The 16,635-nt window shown below is 38.9% G+C and overlaps 1 protein-coding gene across 4 annotated transcripts in view; it reads right to left on the bottom strand.

Moving 5' to 3' along the window:
- Positions 1 to 13,786, bottom strand: part of adam12b (ADAM metallopeptidase domain 12b) — a 126,478-nt gene extending 112,692 nt beyond the window's left edge. For all 4 annotated transcript variants that reach the window (XR_010908020.1, XR_010908021.1, XM_067455287.1 and 1 more), the window contains exon 1: positions 13,374 to 13,786. Coding sequence is in view for 2 of the 4 variants with exons in the window: in XM_067455287.1 (XP_067311388.1) it covers positions 13,374 to 13,485 (112 nt within the window). In the remaining 2 variants the exon portion in view is untranslated. The remainder of the gene's footprint in view (positions 1 to 13,373) is intronic.
- Positions 13,787 to 16,635: the final 2,849 nt, after the last annotated feature.

Raw genomic sequence — 16,635 nt, 5'->3', positions numbered from 1 at the left:
ACTTTTTTTTTTTTGGGGGGGGGGGGGGGGGGGGGAATGCTGTTTCATGCATACTGAGCTTTTTACACTGTTAAAGAATTGGATTCCCATCCTAAACATAGACAAAGTTTCAAAAACAAAGTTGGACGTTTGATTGAGTATTTCTGTGTCAAAAATACCCCTTCCGGTTTCTCACAAGTTTCTGAGAGTTTTTTTCGAGTATGGGTCCTCTTGACTTCAACAGGGCGGAATGTCCTTGTATGGGCCGTACGGGCTCTTCTCCCGGAAGGGTGCCCGCGCGAGCAACCAGAGCGAGAGAGAAAATGCACTTCTGTCGCGCCGCGCTCCTCTTTATTCCTATGGGTGACGTCAAGCGACTTTAACGCACCCGCATAGTATTCCAAGAAGACATTTGAACCGATTTGAAGGCAGAAATTATGGGAAGCGTCACAACATCACGCTTCAGTCGTGTCGCAAAAGTGGATCTCCACGGTCTGTCACAGGACTTCATGAAATCAACCATGTTACCAAAGAAGTGTGTTTTTGACGGAGCGGTCCCAACGATAAAGGTTCACGGTCCTGCTTTGGAAGCAGGCGGTGAGTAAAACTGCTTCAAATGTCTATGTTGTTGGCATTTTAATTTATCAATGGAGCATGCAATCTATGGTGTGTGTTTAAATACATTTGTTTAGCTGACCAATATGGGTGTCAGTTTGTTTATTGTAAAACCAGCCAAACATAAATCTAGGGGACGTTCTCACAAAGCGTGCTTCTTCATTCAAATGTGCTACGCCATTGTTTTCCTATACACTAGTCTGACGTGCAAAACCATTTTGCTTGCTACTGCTAAGGTTTAGTCGCATACAATAGTCCATAAACCGAATCATGTCCTCATAAACTGCGAGTAAACACACACAAATGTTGACAGGCCACTAAATACAGTACATTCCACAGAGACGGACGTCCTGCTGTTGCTGTTTCTCCTGTTCAATTTATTTCAGCCTCCAGATCAGATTCTGTATCATATCTGTATTAGTTGAATCTGATTGATAGCCATGGTTTATTTAGGGTAACGTTTTCTTTTCCACGCTGGAGGATGTCACAGCTTTCAGATGCTCTCATGCAATATCTGCACGTGCTCGTGTTTCTTTAGCTCCGCCAGCACGATACGCCTCCATCCACTCATTTTTTTTCCGGAAAGACTCGGTACAGCCTATCTTTCTTCTATAAATATAATAAAACTAATGACTTTTCGGAGATATGAAGGATGCAATACTACTCTATAGGTACTCAAGATTGACAGGAGATTGACTGAAACTCAGTGTTTCACCCCCCTTTTAAATTTATTTTTAACAAACTTTAAGACAGACCTACATTGAGCTCTTAAGTTATTAATCAGTATGCTTCTGTTGAAGTTGTTGTTCAATATTATTTCAACTTCATTAAATGTATAAGGTCTTCTTACAATCTCAAACAACTAATATATTAGGCAATTTTTCAATAAACTACAAATACACATTACACAAGTCAACACCTCAAACTCGTTGTGCTCCTCAAACCATTCCTGAACTATTTCTGCTTTGTGTCATGGCGCATTATCCTTCTGAAAGAGGACACCGCTGCCAGGGAATGGCAGGAACAGCCACACATGGATGGCAGGACCCAAGATTTCCCAGCAGAACATTGCCCAAAGCATCAGACTGCCTCTGCTGGCTTGCCTTCATCCCATAGTGCATCCTTGTGCCATGTGTTCCCCAGGTAAGTGAAACACACTCACCCGGCCATCCACATGATATAAAAGAAAACGTGATTCATCAGACCAGGTAATTCGCAACAAACTGTAATGCACTGTGTATTATGAAACCTTTCTATCAGCATTAATTTCTTGAGCAATTTGAGCCACAGTATAGCTTGTCTGATGGGTCAGCCTTCACTCCACACGTGCATCATTGAGCCTTGGCAGCCCAAGTGCCCATAACCCTGTCGCCGGTTCACCACTGTTCCTTCCTTGGACCATTTTTGATAGATACTGACCAGTTTTGGAGATGCTCTGACCCAGTCGTCTTGCCATCACAATTTGGCCCTGTCAAACTCGCTCAAATCCGTATGCTTGCCCATTTTCCTGCTTCCAACACATCAACTTTGAGGACAAAATATTCAGTTGCTGCCGAATATATCCCACCCACTAACAGGTGCAGTGATGAAGAGATAATCAGTGTTATTTACTTTACCTGTCATAATGTTATGCCTGATCAGTGTGTGTGTGTGTGTGTGTGGGGGGGGGGGGGGGGGGGGGGGGGGGGTTGTGTAAGCAGAAAAAAAATACGGTTTGTACAGTATAAAACCAATTCCGCCTATGGAATGTCCCTATATGTCACCAAAACAAATGTGTGTCTGTCTGTCTAGCTATATATATATATATATATATATATATATATATATATATATATATATATATAGCTTAAAAACAAACTTTTTAAATGTCTTCATTTATCTCAGGGCTGGTTTGTTTGGTTTATAGCTTCTTCTTTTTTTTAATCCCTATGGAGGAAATTTGGGGAAATGGGGAAAAAACTTCCGGAGGTACCAAGACTGCTAAAAAAGTTGGCCATCATTGTTGCACTCTATATGTGTACATCCCTGCTGCTTAGTATGTAAAAAGAAATGTCAAATGAGTAGAATATTTGTGAAAGTAGCTAGACAAGACCAGACAGTAAGGGCTGCACGATTAATCGTACTTTAATCTTCTCTCGATTGATTAAAAATAATCATTGCAATATTTGCCCCGCTGATTCTCTGAAAACTTTTTTCTTTTCTTTTTTTATTTAAACATTTCCATTATCTTGCATTGGTAACAAGCCTCCACTATCATTTCTTAAAAGGGTGGTTCTGTGTTTTTTTTCTAGGCTTGGTTGTGTTTATGGGGTGCAGTATAACATGTCTTAATACTTATTTTTTATTTAAAAAAGACTGTATTTTTATTATATTTGACCTTTATTCCACACTGCTCTCTCCACTGTCCTTTGAACGGTTCGTTTGCTTCCTGCTTCTGTGAAGCCCATCCCTCCGAAAAACGCGATGGTCTTAGATTGTTTAGATGGCCAAATGTAGTTTCATGTATTTTTATTGTCTGAAGTGCCAAGCACAGGTTGTCCGCAAACGTCACGCTCCTTACCATTACGGGCAGAAGTCCCATCTGGGTGACTAGCAAGGGTTTATGATGTCACCAACCCAGGAAGAAGCTCGTTGTAGTCCAAACCGGACGTTTTTGTAGGCAATAAACTGCCGTAACTTTACAAGACAATATCCCAATTTGCATTGATTTTTCAGCGCTGTAACTTTGCAGATACTGTTTAAGCTCAGGCAACAACATTACACACTAACTAAAGTTAAAAAAGTGAAATTGCATGCAACCACCCCTTTAAGAATGGCTGTGTGCCTCCAGCTTGTTTTTTCTTCTTTTTTCTCTCTTTCCCTTCACGCCCATATCACGTTCAAGCTATTTGAAGCAAGCGCTGATGACTTGACCAGATTTATTAGTCTAGTGTCAATGTGAAAACCCCAGAGAATGTGTGTGGGGGCTTATACGCATGCGCATGAGGATGTGTTTTATTGAACATAATTAAATTCCATTGAGGTTTCTAACTAAATACAGCACTGATAGCAGCAGGCCAAACAATTCATCACTTCACAATATAATGAAGCTTGAGTGCTTTAGGATGTTCTGTTGGGCCAGTTTAAGCCCAGAAATAAACCAAATAAGATATAGGCCTAATATTAAAACACCATAAATGCAAAAATTGTAATGCTGCTGCTCAGTAATTATTTATCTAATATTTTCGGTTATATTCTCTTTATCGATACAAATCCCAATTTATGTTTTAAACATACCACAAAGGAAAAGTCCAAGATGTTTTGCAGCTTTTATGTGGGAATTTTAATTACGTGTGTGGGAACCACTGCACGTGTTTGTAATGGTGTACAGAAATCCAATGCGAAAGACTTGTACTGTGTTCCTTATGTCAGGAAAAAAAAGCTTTCTGTGAAATTCTCGGAAATGGACAGGCATGATTATTGACACATGCTCTGGTCAGATTTTACATCCATGTTTTTGATCACAGAGGAGTAATCATTTTTAAGTAAAGTTTTTCCAGTAGATGTTTACTTTTTTTTAAAACTTTTTTTTGAAAAAGACTAGACCAAGGAACTGATTTGTTAACTTTAGCCTCAAATAAGTTCAAAGAAGTTTAAAATATGTTTCTTGATGTACTGAAAGTTGCAAATTACCAGATTTGTATAATTCCGAATCAAGCGCTTAAAGAATGCAAAGCGATCAGCGAGCACAGTTGAGTCATACTGAATTGCTTTCCAGCTTACGAAACCTAAAATGTATATCTAAAATTCAGAATCAGTAATGAGGACTTTCTTCTACCACTAGGCAGACAAGTTAATAATAAGTTTCTTGTTTGCAGCGTCTTCAGGTTTCTGAGTGGATGAGATGAATACATTAGATTTCTCCTAACAGCCTGGAAAAGCACCGTCAGCACTTTGAGAGTCAGTCGCTGAAACGGAACGAGAGGTGAGAGATTGAAAGAGGAAAGTGCGATAGTGAGCGTAGAGAACTGGAGATTAAGAGGGTGTGTGTCAGTTCGAGAGAGTGAGTGTGTTGGTAAATGGCTAATGCGAGTGTGATGGTGTGAATGAAGGGAGATTACTGACTAAGAGAATCTATAGACATTTTGACCTTGCTATAATAATCTCTCTCTCCCACTCTGTCATTCTCTCGCTCACTGAGCTCACTGATATTGATGGGTTGCTACAGATTATGATTTTGAGCCTCTGTGACGAGGGAAGAAATGAGAGAGTTTGGAAGATCGACAGCTTAAATGGTTGAGGCTAACTGTGAGTGGCATCTTATGGTATTAGACACTTTAAACAGTGGCCCTTTATGGATAAGGACTCCTGCTGTTCATCTTTCTTTTCAGAAATCCCGGGGAACATGTATTAATCTCCAAACATTGGTTTTCTATTTTAATCAATTAATATACTACTGGATTCATAGCCACATTTATACTTGGAGTATAACAAGTTCAATTTTTTTTTTAAATGAAGAGGAGGGAAATTGATCATGGATGGATGGATGGATGGATGGATGGATGGATGGATGGATGGATGGATGGATGGATGGATGGATGGATGGATGGATGGATGGATGGATGGATGGATGGATGGATGGATGGATGGATGGATGGATGGATGGATGGATGGATGGATGGATGGATGGATGGAAATTTTCCAAAAATATTCCTAAAAGACTTCCACTTCATTAAATTACCTTATAAATAAACAAACTATGCAACGAATGAATGTTTATAATGTTGGAAATATCCTCTATGAAAGCAAGAGCAGCCATAAGCACCTTATTATTATTTACAGGTTTCTGTACTTATAGCCCAAGTAAATATTCTTATTGACTTAACCAGTGATTATTTTAATAATTAAAAGTAAATGAATTCACTGACCCTGTAAATGCACATTATTATCCAATAAAGGTGCATATTCACATTAAACTTATTGTTTTACATGCTCCAGAGTTTCAGCTAATGGAATATAAATATTGTGATCATACTTAACAAGTCTGCATAAACAAAGATGTTCTTTCCCCCTCTATTTTGATCTGCCATTTATTACACCGTTCACCTTCACCCTTGTGTATTTTGATTCTAATTTGTTTCTTTTCAATAGTTGTAACTCTCTTCCTCGCCCTAAAAACGTGTTCTTGACATTTAACGCTTTTTTTATCTCACAATTAGTTCATGGACATGCACAAATAATAATATTGTTACATCAGATATTGAAAACAAGATACTTGCATGACTCTTAAATAATCAAAATATTTCTGTTTCTGACTCCTTTTTATAGTGTTGTGCTTGTTACATGTTCACTTGTTCATTTATTTAGTTAATTTATTTTTAGTTTAATTTATTTATAAGTTATTCACTTTCATTACTAAAAGTAATTTTCACCAGTGCTTTTCATTTGGCATGCATTAAAAAATGTAAATGAACTTCACATTTAACGTAGAATCAAACAGAGTACAATTTAAAGTATATTTTGGAACACAATTATTTTAGCAAATTATATGTATATATTTCTGAATAAAGATCTGCATTCATCTAACACATTTGCAAATACATAATAAATAAAATAAATTCTGTCTATAGTATGTCTGACATTTTGACAGCATGTTTGCCGAAACCATACACACACAATGACAGCGAAAGACTAATAAGTGGAAAGAGCTGAGACCCGTACCACCTGACTGCACAAACTGAGCACTATTGTCTGAGCCACAATCAATAACTTGGCTTTTCTGCCTATCAGTGAATGGCGGTGTGTTTGTGTGTGTGTCTTTAGGGAGGTGTTGAGATCTGAATCAATGCAGAGAACAACAGGGATCCATTCAACATGTCAAAACGGTTTCAGAAACTCAGAAACAATGAAAGTGGTTTCGGTGCAGTGTCTTATTCTATAACACTTAAAACTTTGAGATGAACATAACAATGACTGCAACTGCTTTACATCAATCCACGAGAAATGTTGCAATTTTTTATCTTTCTGAACATTTTTGTGCAATGAGTATGATTGGCTTGTGTGTGTGTGATAGTATGTGTCACTCTCCAGAAGGTAAAGCCAGACCCCTCCCATGCAGAACGGATTTGTTATGAAGACCAATGTCTCTGTGAAGTGATCCAAATGACAGCTGGGACAAACCTGAATCATTTTAAACAGGAACACACGAACACACACACAGTCCAGAATCAAGAGGGTGCGGTAAAACTGTGTCAAAATTTGGTGATCACATCACCCCACCCTTCAACACAAAGCATTATCCACAAGAAGTGTCTCTATCTCTTTCTTACATGAAAAACAAACATACACAGGAAGGGAACTGTAGCTTTCAACGGAAATTCCCACCAGATTCACCACTATTTTATCAATGCGTTCCTCTTTCTCTGTCAGAATTTACTAAAGGGGCGGTCACACTAGACTTCCATTGATTTCCATTCATATGCGTGCGGATGTAGGAGACGGGAAACACAAGCTCATATGAATTTCGCTGTATTCAAAGTTCTGGCCTCTGAATTATCACTTGACGATGAATAACTGGTTGAAGATTGATACTTCACAGCGTGACCTCTTAGCTCAATTTAAAAAGAATGCAAACTTGCAAAATGTTCCGGACTGCAGATCTAAAGTATAGTGTGTTACGATTATATATTTCTACATTTTAAAGCAGCACTAGGTAACTTTTCAACCTTCATAATATATTTTTTAAGACTCTTGAGATGATAAATCTACTTACAATAGGTTGAATGACACGTCTGCCATTGCCTGATGGGGTCTGTATCGTTTTTAATCGTACTTTTAAACTGCGGGTTTCGGGTAGTAACCCGAGAAAAAGAAAAGAACTACAAAATTCAACTGCTTTACGGCATATACGTCACTTCCACCAACACACACACTTCCTTACATTCGGACGTGCGAGCCCAACTTTGTTCGTCGGATAATATAGTCATGTCCGAAGCAGCAGAGACAAATAAGAAAGAAAAGGTTTTGTTGGAGGAAAGCAATAAGAGGAAATGAAAAAATGATGGGATTAAAGGCAGGACGAGGATCAAAATGTGACCAGGGTTTGCTCGTTGGCGTGAGCTGAAGGAGGCGTGCCCGACCGATGCTGTCCTGCTTGTTACGGTGAGCTACCACTCAAACATTGAACTTACTGAAGTATCATATAGATTCTGTAAAATGGTAACCAATAGACTACTATAATGACGCTGGCTTGTAAACGTGAGCATCGTGATTATTTGGCGTTTAAAAAAAACAAAACCCATGAAATTATATTCATATGACATGCTGAAGCATCTGCCACTGACTGTAACGTTACCTGGGATGAAGACATTTCACACGCGACGCCAGAAGAACTCCTCTTGCAGTTTTCAGGGGAACTGTTAGTGCTGCACCGACCGCACCGACCCGCGGGACGCTTGAAGTTATTTGGCCCGCACCGCACCACTGTATATATTTTTACAACACGCCGCGCACCCGCGACCATTAAATAGACATACGGGGTCCGCGGGTTATGAGACGAGACTAGTTCAGGGCTATCAGGGTTGTCATGTCAACAAATGCACGCGCGATGGCATCCCCTGTTGTAGGATGACAGCTTACGACAGTAGTTGAGGACATAATTTTTTCCAAACTGTAGGGGGACCCCGAGAGCAAAAGTAGCCAAATGTACTTTAAATGTACATTTTAAATTATGTTTTATGTTTATGTTTATACACACGTTTTACTGCGCCGAGTCGAAGTACTCTCAGAAGTGCTATTCCGCCATACATTATAGTTCTCCTTTTTAATCCGCTTACAAAAGCGGCACATTTTATTTTATTTTATGTCACCATACTAGGTCGTTCAACTATTCGTGTAACTGTATTTAAATAGGGAAAACGTGGAGGTGTTTGGTCGCTTCTAACTTGATCTCTGTTTGGTACCATAGTGAATGAACTGGGCTTAGTGGGCTAAGCTAAATGCTATCAGATCGTCCCTGCACGTCAGAGAGATTAAGTGTACGCACTGAGACGAGAGAGGGATGTATAAACTCGTTTTAGTTAAGGGAATAACATAGTTTAATATGCAAAAGCGGTGAAGTATCCCTTTAAAGCCTATGGGGAAACGGCAACCGGAAAGATTTGTCCAGCTCGCAAAATGTCTTTATCAGACGAACACAATGATTTATCTCTCATCCACCTGCAATTAATTGGAATGTTTTTTATTTTCATTACTACTTGGCCCGGCTGATCGGTGGACCGCAAATTATGCATCAACTAACACACACACACAGACACACAAACAAACAAGCCTTACTGCAGAGTCAGACCAATCAAAGCAAGATCAAAACTTCTGCAATTGCATTTTTCCTTCAAAAATCAAGTCAAGAGAGAGTGAACAACACACTTGGCAGCCTGTCAGGAAAACACATAACCCCGGGATGTTGGGCTATGTGAGCCTTGGCCCATAGGCTACATGTCCGAGTCTGATCAGTGATCACGAATCGTAGGACAACACCTCAAATAAAGAATTCTCCAGCACTGTGACAGCCTGCTAAGTTATGTTCAGTTAGACATGTAGGCCTGTCGCTAAAGTCAATAAATCAATTAATCGCACAATAAAAAAATAGCTTGATAATTTTTCTGGACGTGATAATTGCCATTTGCATGCTTGTTTGTTTTCCTCGTCTCTCTCGTTGACTGTGCGCGCGCGCTTCGTTTGGGGAGGAGTTTATACTCGACGTGCAGACCGGACAGGTGCCGGCATGATGAGACCACATAGTCTGCCAGATTCTTCTGGAAGTTGTGCTTCTTTGGTTGCGGAGCTGCACGCAAAGTTACAAAATTTGACGTGCACAGCGCCAAGCGAAATGGGATCTTGCACACTCTGCGTTGACGTCATTTTTTCTGAGCACACCCTCGCACTCAAGGTGTGGCATATTCTGAGATTGAGTGTTTGCTGGGCCTGGTGTCATTAAAAGCTTTTCTTTGACTAAAAAGGAAGTTTACAGCTCTGAAACTTACAGGATATTCTTATATATTAACAGCTAACTTCTCAATTAATGAACCCTTTAAGAATGAGTTGTGCCAACTGACCAGCATTTGCTGTCATGTTTAGCATTCATTAAGGGATAATGCGAATCATGCACAATTACGTAAAACCCGAAAACGTGCCCCCAAAAGTTCAGTTTGCTATGTTCTTATGTTCTAAATGCTATGTTGTGGTGGATGTGGAAGAGTACTATAATCTGGCATACTTTGCTGGGATTAGCAGCATTGATGCACCACTGATGCAAACACCTAAATTAACTCTTTAAGGGTCTTGACATGAGAAATCAAAATTTGACCAAAAAGAGGTGAACCGTTAGCCTAGAAATCTAGACGCACCCTAGCGGCAACAAATCTAATCTGCCGCGAGTGTCGTCTAGCAACTCTCAATACACGTCTGAGCTGGAAAAAACGAACTCTGGTCAGGCCAATCACATCGTGTATAGAGTTAGCGGGCGGGACTTAACATAATGACGGCCGAGTTGCGCTTCCGTGCTTCTAGTAAACACAGACGCTGGAGAACAGCGGGCTTTCAAATCAGCTTTGACCACGACTCTGGAAGACTTGGAGTTAAAGGGGGGGTGAAACACTGTTAGGGGTTAACAAGACGCCCTCCTCATTATAAAAAGCATTTATTTAATCAAGCTACAAAATAATGTATTTTTATGATACTGCATACAGTAACAGATCTGTGATGTCATATTGGCAAACGCATTTGCATTTGACTGCCTCCAGAGCAAGACATCAACAAATAGTTATACATCATAACTAGCTCAGCCCACTAGCATTCAGTCACTTAACGGCTGACAATTGACTACACCCAATGAGCATTCATCGTTGTGTCAAAGCAAATAGAACTCATTATAATCACTGATGCTTTCTACGCTGGATACAGTATACAGAGGCACGTTCTGACATACATAAGTTCCACGCTCTTGAGTCTGTCGATAACGAGACAAATGGAAACGCGAAATAACATTTGCTTTTTAATGCGTCCAGTTTAAACTGCTTGTTTGCATCTCTGTACAGACAGCAGCTGCATCACAAGTATAATGAATTATGAATAAATCAAATGACTCACTTATTAAGATCACTTATCACTTATTATGCTGCCATTATCAATACAAAAAAAAAGACAATAATCTTTTTAAATAAAATTATCAGTTTTTTTTTTTTTTTTTTGCACATGCCATATGCAAAATATTTATTCAGAATACTGGATCAGCAATTCCACCCACTCTGCCAGATTATAAGGATTTTAGCCATGGATGAGCACATTATAAACACACATACACACACACACAAACAGTCTCAGAGCACAAGAAACAAATTAGCCATGGATGGATAGTCTCAAATTGTGTTTTAATGGCTCTAGGTACTTTTTGCTGTCATGTGTGATACTGTGAAACCATGTCAGCCCTGCTAACTTCAGGGGCTTGTCAGCGCTGGGAATGAGGTGCTAACAAGAGGAAATATGAGATGCACACACACACACACACTCTCTCTCTCTCTCTCTCTCTCTCTCTCTCTCTCTCTCTCTCTCTCTCTCTCTCTCTCTCTCTCTCTCTCTCTCTCTCTCTCTCTCTCTCTCTCTCTCTCTCTCTCTCTCTCTCTCTCTCTCTCTCTCTCTCTCTCTCTCTCTCTCTCTCTCTCTCTCTCTCTCTCTCTCTCTCTCTCTCTCTCTCTCTCTCTCTCTCATACACACAGGTGTCTGCCATTAAGCGCAAAGCCAAAAAACTGCCCTCAAAAGGTGTTGTTTTAAGACGGCACCCCTCCGTGGCTGAGCCACTTTCATGTACATAATCTCTACACACAGGCACTGTTAATCAAATAACATAAATGAAAGAAAAAGGCATTTGAAAGACATTAAAAGACCGTTCAGAGGATCTTTTTGTTTCCATTCTCTTTCCCTTGCTGTGATCAAACTGTTTGTTTCAAGAGTCCCCTGCAATCAAAGCTCTAGAACATATTATCATCCTGCCTTTGCTGTAATTACTATCTTTCTGAACACCAGCTTAGAGGAGTATGCTCTAGTGGAAGACAGAGCAGAGGAGAAAATCTGAGATGTGTAGAACAGATGTGTTGAAGAAACAGTATGATCTGTTGGTTAAACTGACTGGTGAAAGAGAAAATTTAACCTTAACTGACCTAATAATTAACTCACACCGTTTACGCCAACCATCCGCCACACTGAACTAAATGCAGCACATGCCAAAAACAAAGCCTATTTTAAACTTAATTCCACTGACCTAATAAAACTGGAATACTGACAAGCACATTTGTTGGATCAAATGCACTGTCTATAGCTGATTTTCATCACCAGTGTCTATGAATGTAAAGTAAATAATTGTCATTGTTTTCTCATAGTAATAAATACAAGAGATGTAAAAAGAAATAGGATGCCTTTGGTGTTGTACAATTATTTTAACCTAGTGCCGTTTATTTCAGTATTCAGTTCAATTCAATTCAAGTGATCACAATGCATATTGTTTCAAAAAAGCTTTACACAAAAGGCATGAATCTACAATTCAGAGTATTTTTTTTATTAGTGACTGTGTCCAAGTAATGTCAATGCCCAGAAATGTACAGTTCTAAGATTATACAAATCATGTAGTTAGGCAGACACAATGATCTCATAAAAGCAGTTCTTAGTTACAAGTTGTGATCATAATTATTACAATATAGGAAATTTGGCAGTTGATTCAGAGTTGGCGTCATCTGAAGTCCTAAGAGTTGGTGTCATCTTTTCACAGGATTATTTATTTATTTTTGCATTATTAAATATTAGACTACATTAAATATGATGTTATTAATATTTCATTGTACCTATAGAGGTTCAACAGCTTGTCACTGGGAAGTACCCTACAAGGTTCATCTTTGTGTACATCAACACAAATCATTTCTAAATGTCCTTAATCTTATTTATATACGAAGACAGGATATCCAGACATCACAATGTTTTTAAATGGCCATTCTTGAATGCAGCTCCCAAAGCCACACGTACATGTGCATCTCTGCTCTTTCCTGCTATTGTTATTCATTCTCATACACACAAGGTTTTCTATTTAGCTCATTCAGCAACTCTCCTTGTTTTATTAATTTATTATGTTGCCAAAAAGACAAATCAAACTATTACATGCTTTAACGACATCATCATCATCATCATCATCATCATTATGTGTTTAATTGGATACAGTAACACATTTCAGTTTGTCACTGGGGTAGTACCCTCAAATGGTGCATTAAAAGCTCATAAGATATAGCCTACCTCTTTAGGGGTGGATATAAGATACAAGGTATGTAGGTAGGTAGGTAGTTTATTGACCCCACGTGGGAAACTCAAGTGTGTTAGCAGCGATACAAGACAGTAGGCTAAAGTACTCATTTCGCCCAATATAACAATAAAAACAGGACAACAGACTGTAATATAAACTATATAAAACACATACTATACGTGTAATAAACATATTTAACACATTTAGAAAAAATAATAAAGTAGCAAATAAATAATATATTATTGCATGTTGTATTTATATTTATTGTAAACTTAAATTATTGCAACGGTCTACTGTCCCAGTCTGCTTGAGATTATGTCAAAGTCATGTGAACGTTTATTAGATGTAAAAACAAGCGCATGTCATAACAAGGAAGTTACAGTACTTGCATTTTTATATGAGTTTTACTCAAAGTAAACATACAGTAGTAAGATAAGCACTAGCATGAAGCGTGTCCTACCGTCGGGAGAGTCATGAGTGGAGATGCCAGCTGTCATTCCCACTATCAGCAGCACAAAAGCGCGCAGTCCGCCCATGAGGCACCAGTTCTCCATACGCCGGTAGATCCTCATGATGCCCGGCTCCTTATGATGAGATCTTCATAATATACCGACCCAGAAACACACAAATACACACACACACACAGCGCAGGAGGAGAGGATGTGAGGGACTTCCTGCGATACGATTAAATCCACAGGGGAGCGAGGGGAGGTGGTCTACAGACCCTCTCACTGAAACTTTACAAAGCTAATAGTGATGAAAAATTGTGCTCAACTGTGTTCACACTGTCCATTGTCACACATGCAGAGTGTAAACAAAAGCAAGGAGCACGCGTGCAGAGATATGGATGGTTTGGTCTCGTGCTTTGGTGAAGTGTTGATTCTTTGGGAGAGTGCTGCTTGAATCTCCACGTGTTTTATAGCAGTGCTCTGCAGGGTCCTAAAGCCATTGGTCCGCCATAGAAAATAGTGTATAGTGCATAAGTGACACGCTGTTCAGAAATAGTGTTTTGGTTTGGATTCTTTGTTTTACCAAATTAAAATCTCAAGTTTAATCATGTATTCCAATAAAGTTTGGCCTATATGTTTACCGATCACCAGATCTGATTTGATAAATACAGATTCCACTGTCATTGTGCTATTCTTATTCACTCAATACAGTGAATGGAAATTTACTGTGGTTAAAATCTAGGATGCAAGTTGTGTATAGGCTATTTTACATTATCTGCATTTAAATCTACGCTATGTAACTTTTCAGTTGGCTAGAGGGCGCCAATTCAAAACAAAGGTGTAGTTGGATGACGGCAAGTTTGAGCGCATCATTTTGCGACATGTGGTCTCTGTGTCACCTCACAGCCGATGGGATAGGGACTCGGGCAGAAATCATGTACATGAATGTGATTATTAATGCTACTGTAGTGTGAAGCAGAGCAGGGCCGAGTGTTGAAGGAGCAGAGCAAGTCCGCCGGAGCGATTGAAGCGCAACACACGGCTCGCAAGGAGTGGGACTTTTATTTTGATGGGACGGGACAGTCGCCAGAGCCATTTCCGCCTTTTCCAGTCATAAGTATGAGGTAGCGCAGCTCTGTTTATCATATTAGATACATTTAAGTGTGATTTAAATATTTAAATATAATTTAAAATGATATTATCGTTAACGTTAACGTTACTCTGTGCGTTCGCTCAGCGGTTGCTTTGACACTTGTTCACACTGCTAAGAGTAAAGCGTTTCTGCCAAATAAAACCAGAAACCGAGGGCGACTCCCAGCTCCTTGATTAAAATAGCAATTTTTTCACAATTTACAAATAGTTGAAAACATTTGGGATATTGTAAAATCTCAACTGAACAAAATATATAATACTGGCCTAGTGGTTTTTGGATATTTTACTGCAAAAATCCTACATTGTGCACCTTTAAAGGCACAATATGTAAGATTTTTGGATTAAAATATCCAAAAACCACTAGAACATAACATTATCCTATGTATTTACATTATCGCAGATGTTTCCAAGAATGTTTAAATCCAGATAAATAAGCACTAAATGTGTCTGTGCGCCACAGTAACGTCATACCTTCATACCTACCTGTAGAAACCATGGAAAAACCAAAAACGCTTTAATATATTATGTGTTCAATTAGACAAGGGAACAACTGATTATCCATAATTGGATACATTTATAGAGAGAAAACAAATTATTTTACATTAATACAGCATTTTCTCTGTCATACAATAAGTTTTAAAATGAATTGCATGCTATTAACAACACAAGCTATCCAGCATTTATTAATATGATATGCTAATTTGACCTTGATCTTATTGCAGTGTGCAAGTGTCTCATAGCAGCCGTGGAGTGAACGCACAGAGTAGCATTATAACATAATTTTCAACACGCTCAAATGTAACTAATATGATAAACAGCGCTGCGTTACCCCACATACGCATGACTTGAAGAAACGGAAGCATCGACTATGGCATAATAAAAGTTCTGCTGCTGTCAAACCATGTGACACGCTCGTCACTCATTAGCAATCGCTTCAGCGGCTTCGTTCAGCACTCGGCCCTGCTCTGCTTCATACTACAGTAACTTTAATAATCTCACCCATGAACATGATTTCTGCCAGAGTCCTATGCCGATTCTTTCCCAACGGCTGTGATATGAAGACGACAACTCCCAAGATTCCACTCTCAATCCCGTAGGCTACGCCTATGTTTTAAATAGGCGACCTCTAGCAGCGAAAAACTACATAGTGTGCCTTTAAGTCAAGTTTTTATTAACAAAATTTCAGGAGGATCACGTGCAGATAATTAAACCTAATTAAACACAAGTGGCACACTCTTAGATAATTAAACCTAATTAAACACAAGTGGAGCACTTGATCAAGCTAATCAACAATAAGAGGTTTATATATATATATATATATATATATATATATATATATATATATATATATATATATATATATATATATATATATATATATACACACACACACCTTTGACCATTTTCATTTTAGCATCCCCCACCACCCCATCTCCTCACTTGATTCTAACAAACTCCTTATTAGATGTCAACACAATCTATAACACACTCCAGTCCAGTTCTAGAGTATCTAGGGGTTTGTGCCAAATTCCGAGCCCGGAGCCCTCCGAGCCCGGACAGCACGCCAAATACGCATAATCTTTACTCTATTTAATTTGATGTAAGTGTGAACTAGTGAAATCAGTATATGAATAAGTCCGTTTTGACAGCAAAGTACTACAACATAACACTGTTGCAAAAAATATGAAACTGTATCTTTATATGTGGCTCCACATATTTTCCAGAGTTTATTTAGAAAATGATCCATTTTCTTAATGTGGTCATATTCTCTTTACTTTTTCTGTATGCAAGCCACTTTATAATAACTCTGAAGGTCTCCAGCAGGTAGCATACTGACAGATTCAAGGACTTGTTAACATTTTTGCATTTTTAAATGAGCATATTTGCTTGCTCTTGCTTTCATGAGACTTTCAAAGTACCAACAACCAGCTCTGAATTCTGATCGCTGAATAAAGACCATTTCTACACCCTTACGTCTCTGCATTATCATAGTGTCATCCAATCTGTCACCTAACAACTGATCACTGAGCTTCCAGACTAATCTTCCGTTACACTGTTCTCTCCTGAATTCTATTACCCCAAATTTCACGTTCCACACCAGAAACCCCTGACACTTCCAGG

This window comes from Pseudorasbora parva, chromosome 10 (genome assembly GCF_024679245.1).
Source record: "Pseudorasbora parva isolate DD20220531a chromosome 10, ASM2467924v1, whole genome shotgun sequence".
Taxonomy (NCBI): Eukaryota; Metazoa; Chordata; class Actinopteri; order Cypriniformes; family Gobionidae; genus Pseudorasbora; species Pseudorasbora parva.
This window is presented reverse-complemented; position numbering and strand designations above follow the sequence as displayed.